Here is a 7,362-nt window from a genome sequence, read left to right as displayed (position 1 = left end):
TCCCATCCCAACCATCACAAAATACATGCGCCAAAACCCAGACACTAGTCACCCTGCTTGGCGTTCAATATCGACCTGGCAAGGCTCAAACTTGCCCTGCTTTGGCCCCTGTTACCTTTGATTCACTCAAAGTGGGTGGGATGACCTCCGACCCAGAGTTTATTGGACACTCTCTGAGCACGACAGAAGAAAGGACAGTCGCCCTGAGTTAGGCCTGCTGAGCTTCCTTCTGGGCTCCCTGAATATGGTGGACCAGACAAACAGGGAGAGTCTGGGGGAACCACCCTCAGTGCTCTCAGGGATCTCCTCTGTGTATACAAACTCACAACAAAGTAAAGACAAAAAAAAGGCCCTCAGAGCCAGGATTCTAGACCAGATTACAAATCCAAAGATAATTTCTCTAAACGGCTCCCCTATTCTCTGTGCAACTGGGGAGAAACCGCCCCAAACCGAGGCTCCTCTTTCTACAATCTATTGAGAGCCGGACGGTCCCCAGGACGGGTGGATCATGAGGTCAGGAGATCGAGACCATCCTGGCTTACACGGTGAAACCGCATCTCTACTAAAAATACAAAAAAAAATTAGCCAGGCATGGTGGCAAGCACCTGTAGTCCCAGTCACTTGGGAGGCTGAGGCAGGAGAATGGCGAAAACCCGGGAGGCGGAGCTTTCAGTGAGCTGAGATCGCCATGGCACTCCAGCCTGGGCGACAGAGTGAGACTCCATCTCAAAAAAAAAAAAGAGGCCAGGCGCGGTGGCTCAAGCCTGTAATCCCAGCACTTTGGGAGGCCGAGACGGGCGGATCACGAGGTCAGGAGATCGAGACCATCCTGGCTAACATGGTGAAACCCCGTCTCTACTAAAAAATACAAAAAAAAAAAAAACTAGCCGGGCGAGGTGGCGGGCGCCTGTAGTCCCAGCTACTCCCGAGGCTGAGGCAGGAGAATGGCGTAAACCTGGGAGGCGGAGCTTGCAGTGAGCTGAGATCTGGCCACTGCACTCCAGCCTGGGCGACAGAGCGAGACTCCGTCTCAAAAAAAAAAAAAAAAAAAAGAACCAGTGCCATGTAAAAAGTGGTTCCAGCCACCACCTCTCCATGTGAGGGGATGGCCGGGCAGCCTTGCGGAGCAGCCGTGCAGAGGACAACCCCAAGAGTGAGGTGTGGAGGTGTCAGAGCTTGTAGTCGCCCCCTCCTGACACTGAGAAGCTAACACACTGTATCTAGAGAAAGGATCCCTCGCTGTTTCAGGTAGATTTGGGGTGATTTGTCACACAGTAACAGCTGGCAGAGGAGACAGATCCCTGGCCCCGTCCACACTGGGGGTGTCAGGGCCAGAACTCGAGATGGTGGCCTCTGGGGCTTCTAGTCCTGGCACCTGAAGCTAGGGCCCGCAGTGCCCACGGCCTGTCTTCTTCTGAGCCCATTGCCATGTTGAAGGGTGATTCAAGAAGGGGCTGCTCTCAGGGAACCACTGGGCAGAACCTGGAGGACTAAGACCACTGATGTCCGTCACTTCCAAGGGGCGGGGCGGCAGGGAGGCAGCTGTGGAGGGCTCAGGAAGTCAGCCCCTCTGGGCTCCAGGCTCTTTCCCTGTAGGAGGACGTGGGGCACCAGGTGAGCAGCTCCACAGACCATGCCTTCCAGGTGCCTGTGTGGCTGGACACTAAGTATCGTGTGCCCCAGGAAGGGGCTGCCAGGGGCGGGTGGACTGATACGTCCCTCCTGGCAGCCCAGGCCTGGGTCCTGTGGCTGCATCTCCCTGACCCCAGCAGCCCCTCTCAGGGCCCAGTCCCGAGACACCCAACACACCATCTTTTTCAGGCAGCGCTCAGGGCACCCTTCCATACCTCCCTGGTTCTCACCCAAGGCTTCAGGTCTCATGTCAGTTTCCACCCCAGCAGGGTCCACCTACCCCAGCTTTCAGCCTACAGAGAAATCTCAGGGTGCAGCCTGCAGACAGGTGGGAGAAATCTCGGGGTGCAGCCTGCAGAGAGGTGGGAGAAATCTCAGGGTGCAGCCTGCAGACAGGTGGGAGAAATCTCGGGGTGCAGCCTGCAGACAGGTGGGAGAAATCTCGGGGTGCAGCCTGCAGAGAGGTGGAGAAATCTCCGGATGCAAGCCGCTCTGTGGGAGACCAGGGGATGAGTGTGGGTTTGTTTCTAAGTCACAGGAGGGCTGCATCTTGGGGTCTAGAATGAGGCTTTATCTAGGTACTTCCCATTCCTTCTCTCGGGTTCTCCGTTTCCAGGGTCTCCCCATGGGCTGTGCCTTGAGACACCTTCTGGTCCCAAGCGCAGGCCTCTCTCAGCCACCAGCCTGGGAGAGGATGAGCTCTTGCCTGCCCACCCGGGCCTCCCTGTCGACACCTCCACCCACTGGACACAACTTTCCAGAATAAAAGGAAATCTCTGGCACCAAGCAAGGGTATCTGACAGCAATAGATTTATTAAGTATCCCCGAAAATATAAACACAAACCAGTAAAAAACAAAACCATAAAACATCAGGCCTGGAGCTGCAATAAGACAGACAGGAGCAGCACACACATGGCCCAGGTGGGGAGGACGAGACCGTAAATACTGCAGGAGGGTGGCAAGGGAGACCTAGGGCAAGGGGGAAAGCAGGGCACAGTGTCGGCAGCAAGATGGCTCTGGGGGTCAGACACTGCTGACCTTGGCCCCGGCTGCCACCTGCCCCTCACTCCAGCTGCAAGCAGCTTCACTTGGGGCCCTGGGCCTCCGACTCCTCCTCGTCGTCTTCGTACATCTCGCCCTCCTCCTCGGCCGTGGCGTCCTGGTACTGCTGGTACTCGGACACCAGGTCGTTCATGTTGCTCTCGGCCTCGGTGAACTCCATCTCGTCCATGCCCTCGCCCGTGTACCAGTGCAGGAAGGCCTTGCGCCGGAACATGGCCGTGAACTGCTCGGAGATGCGCTTGAACAGCTCCTGGATGGCCGTGCTGTTCCCGATGAAGGTGGAAGACATCTTGAGGCCGCGGGGCGGGATGTCGCACACAGCCACCTTCACGTTGTTGGGGATCCACTCCACGAAGTAGCTGCTGTTCTTGCTCTGGATGGCCAGCATCTGCTCGTCCACCTCCTTCATGGACATGCGGCCCCGGAACACAGTGGCCACCGTCAGGTAGCGGCCGTGGCGCGGGTCGCAGGCAGCCATCATGTTCTTGGCATCAAACATCTGCTGGGTGAGCTCGGGCACGGTCAGGGCCCGGTACTGCTGGCTGCCCCGGGCTGTGAGGGGAGCGAAGCCGGGCATGAAGAAGTGCAGACGGGGGAAGGGCACCATGTTGACGGCCAGCTTGCGCAGGTCAGCGTTGAGCTGGCCAGGGAAGCGCAAGGAGGTGGTGACCCCGCTCATGGTGGCTGACACCAGGTGGTTGAGGTCCCCGTAGGTGGGTGTGGCCAGCTTGAGGGTGCGGAAGCAGATGTCGTAGAGTGCCTCGTTGTCGATGCAGTAGGTCTCATCCGTATTCTCCACCAGCTGGTGGATGGACAGCGTGGCATTGTAGGGCTCCACCACTGTGTCTGACACCTTGGGCGAGGGCACGACGCTGAAGGTGTTCATGATGCGGTCCGGATACTCCTCACGCACCTTGCTGATGAGCAGCGTGCCCATGCCGGAGCCCGTGCCACCCCCCAGCGAGTGGGTCAGCTGGAAGCCCTGCAGGCAGTCGCAGTTTTCACACTCCTTCCGCACGACATCCAGGACCGAGTCCACCAGCTCCGCACCCTCCGTGTAGTGACCCTTGGCCCAGTTGTTGCCAGCCCCGCTCTGACCTGTGCAGGGAGAAGAGGGGTAGGGGACAGGGGTCAGGGACTCTGCAGTCCAGACCTCCAGCCCCTGCCTGAACATCCCAGGGCAGCCATGGCAGCCCTGTGCCCATTCTCACTTCTGTAAAGTAGACCCCACTGAGCACCCCTTCTCATACCCACTGTGGCTTCCCTGAGTCAATGCTGCTGAGTGCTCAGGACAAGGGCTCTGGACAGGGTTTTGAGAACTTGAGGTCACACCAGAGCAAGCCTCTGCCTCCTGAGGGGATCCTGGGTGAGTGGATCAACCCTCCTGCTCCAGCCCGCCTTCCTTCTGACTGACTGTGCCAGGAGCCTAAACAGCCACCCCAGAATCCCTGGCAGTTGGGCACTGGATGCGACCTGGCATCTACCAGTTGGGTGTGCTGAGGCTGGGAAGGCAGAAGTGAAGCGAGGCCCTCCAGTGTGTGTGGCACATCCACGGCCCTGCCCCAGGACATAGGCACAAGAACGTCCTGACCTCTTGGCCACAGCAAGGCCTCACTCTCCTGGACCCTGGAGTCCTCTGGAGGCCCCATTCTGTCTCACCAGCTCTCTAGCAATTCTGTAAGCTTCTGTCTGCTTTACACTTCATTCCACTTGAAATGCATGAGTGGTTTCTGTTCTCCCCACAGAACCCTTTCTCTGGACCTCCGATGCTGTAAAATGGAGAGATCAGTTCTCACCCTTCAAGATCGTGTGAGGAGTTGACCATTCCTTATTTCTGACAGCCGCCCCCGTGCACCGACCTGGGCTTGCATGTCATACGGTCTGCCATCAGAGCTTGGAGCAGGGGAAACTTACCAAAGATGAAATTGTCAGGCCTGAAAAGATGTCCAAAGGCCCCTGAGCGGACACTGTCCATGGTTCCAGGTTCCAGGTCAACCAGAATGGCCCGAGGCACGTACTTGTGAGCTGAGGGGAGAGAAGGGCTCGGTGATTTGGGTTACAGAGGGCCAGAGCCTCTCCCTCATTCTTTCTAAATTCTCTGCCTGCGTGCCATCCTCCTGCTCACATCCTAAGAGCCTTTACTGTGAAGTCAGAGAGTCCTGGACCAAAGGCAAGCTTGAGCAACTTTCTTCACCTTAAGCCTCACTATGTGTAAGGACGGAGCAGGACAGGATGGATCAAGTCACACACCCACCAGGCGCAGGGGCTCATGCCTGCACTCCCAGCACTTTGGGAGGCCAAGGCAAGTGGATCACTTTGAGTCCAGGAGTTCAAGACCAGCCTGGGCAACATATTGAGACTGACTCTATTAAATTAAATAAAATTTTAAGTCACGTGTCCATGTGGGCAGAGGGGTGTATCACCACTTTGATATGGAAATCACCTTATACCAGTTGCTAAATAGCCCCTGACTAAGCCCTCCAGGTGACCCCTTCTCTAGACCCTCTTACAGCCTCCAAAGTCTCTGGCCCACCCCATCCCTGTCTGTGCCCCTGGACACGCAAAGGCCCTCATGGCACTAATATGTTTGGCTCTCACTTTTGTGACTGCGATTTGTTGTCTTTATTCTGGGCCTCTGGATGCCCGACATCCACTTATGCCTGCTGGTATCTCAGCCAACCCATGGGAGGACAGAGATGCTGAGGAGACCTAGTCAGTACAGGGCTGGGATGGGGAGGCTGGGGTGGGGAGGCTGCGGTGGGGAGGCTGGGATGGGGAGGCTGGGGTGGGGAGGCTGGGATGGGGAGGCTGGGGTGGGGAGGCTGCGGTGGGGAGGCTGGGGTGGGGAGGCTGCGGTGGGGAGGCTGCGGTGGGGAGGCTGGGGTGGGGAGGCTGCGGTGGGGAGGCTGGGATGGGGAGGCTGGGGTGGGGAGGCTGCGGTGGGGAGGCTGGGGTGGGGAGGCTGGGGCAGCCACTCACAGGAGGCCTCATTGTAGTAGACGCTGATCCGCTCCAGCTGCAAGTCCGAGTCGCCCACATAGTTGCCGCTGGGGTCGATGCCATGCTCATCGCTGATGACTTCCCAGAACTGCAAACAAAGTGGGAGAGGAGGGGTCGGCGGGCGGCCCATAACCCCAGTCAGGCCCTTTCCCCTGTGAAGCCTCATAGCCCTTGGTGCAAAATGAGGGCTTTTGAACCAAGGCCTCCACTAGCCCCGTTCGGAAGAGAGCCCCACACTCTGTCATCTGTCAGAAAATCGCCCTAAAAAATATGCACCTCCACACCTGCACGTCCAGTCCGACCACAGCTCCAGGGTGGGTCAAGGTTCAACAGACCCACACCCAGGCCCCCAGGCCCAGCTGTGCACCTGCTGGCAAGGGCCTGGGCCAGCTGATCCCTCCACGAAGGGCGTTGGTAATAAAAACCCTGAGGGATGGTTTTTACTACCCCCCTCTCTTCAGGAAAGGAAACCGAGAGAGGGTAGAGACACCCACAGTAGCTGGTAGGGCAGGGTTCAGAGGCCCGGAGCTCAGGATCGCTTTTGGCTGCTACACCTGCCCCTCCATGTCAGAGCAAACCATGTCCAGTGATGGTGGCGGGACATTATTGGCCTCAGCCAATGGGACTCATAGGGACCCTGAGAGCCAACCTCATCAGGGACCCCCAGCTGGGTCTGCAGAGGGGTCCTTGGGGTCCCAAATGGGAAGCGACTTGCCTGAGGTCACCCAGCCTGTCCGTGTGGAGCCATCTCAGCTCCCAGGGGCCATCCTCTCTCTGCCTGCCACCTCCACCTTTCTCCCCTTAGAACAGGTACCTATTGTGCTTCTCAGACTCTGCTCCCAAGACGGCTGCAGAGCCTAGACTCAGGGGCTGGGCCTGCTGGGTTCACAGGCCCTTCCCCCACCCCTCCCAGCTGTGTGACCTTGCGCAGGTCACCAGGATTCTGTAACTCGGTGTCCTCATCTGTACAGTGAGCATGATGACAGCAGGTCTTTTTGAGATTAAAATGGGTTAATCTGCATAAGGCATATAAATGGTATATGGCAAACATAGAACTATTAGTACATATGTGTGCACACGGAGACCCATACCCCTGGGTGAGAGCAAGGCCTGCAGAGAAGTTGCCACCTCATCGTGGGGGACACTGATGGCCAAGGCTGCTGCATCTGGGAGCAGTGTCTGCAGGCAGCAGGCCTCCTGGGACACACACTAGATGGCTTCCTGGGGCCGCCTAATCTCTCCCAATGCCTCTTGCCCTCACTCCTCAGGAGTGACTTTTAGATGAGCTGACGGGCATGAAGGCCTCAAGACACAAGGGGCTCTACACATGAGTCATGCGCTGCAGAAAAGATTCCTCAAAAAAACAGCAGGTGAGAAAACAATTTGGTGGGGCCGGGCACAGTGGCTCACAACTGCAATCCCAGCACTTTGGGAAGCTGATGCAGGAGGACTCCAGGAGTGCAAACAAAGATGTGCTTTGGAATGGAGACACGGGAGATATGTTTTAAGGTGCCTCTAGTAGGCGAGACACAGTGGCTCACACCTGCAATCCCAGCACTTTGGGAGGTCGAGGCGGGCAGATCACCAGAGGACAGGAGTTCGAGACCAGCCTGGCCAACATGGTGAAACCCCGTCTCTACTAAAAATACAAAAATTAGCCAGGTGCGG

General features: G+C 57.4%; 1 protein-coding gene across 1 annotated transcript; it reads right to left on the bottom strand.

The window, feature by feature from the left end:
• Positions 1 to 2,420: 2,420 nt before the first annotated feature.
• On the bottom strand, positions 2,421 to 5,786 carry LOC115892025 (tubulin beta-3 chain). Its single transcript, XM_030926467.1, has 3 exons — positions 5,674 to 5,786; positions 4,609 to 4,719; positions 2,421 to 3,792 (listed from the first exon to the last, which is right to left on the bottom strand). The coding sequence occupies exons 2-3, from the start codon at positions 4,667 to 4,669 to the stop codon at positions 2,717 to 2,719; spliced, it is 1,137 nt and encodes a 378-aa protein (XP_030782327.1). The 5' UTR covers positions 4,670 to 4,719; positions 5,674 to 5,786; the 3' UTR covers positions 2,421 to 2,716.
• Positions 5,787 to 7,362: the final 1,576 nt, after the last annotated feature.

This window comes from Rhinopithecus roxellana, unplaced genomic scaffold (genome assembly GCF_007565055.1).
Source record: "Rhinopithecus roxellana isolate Shanxi Qingling unplaced genomic scaffold, ASM756505v1 contig3928, whole genome shotgun sequence".
NCBI lineage: Eukaryota > Metazoa > Chordata > Mammalia > Primates > Cercopithecidae > Rhinopithecus > Rhinopithecus roxellana.
This window is presented reverse-complemented; position numbering and strand designations above follow the sequence as displayed.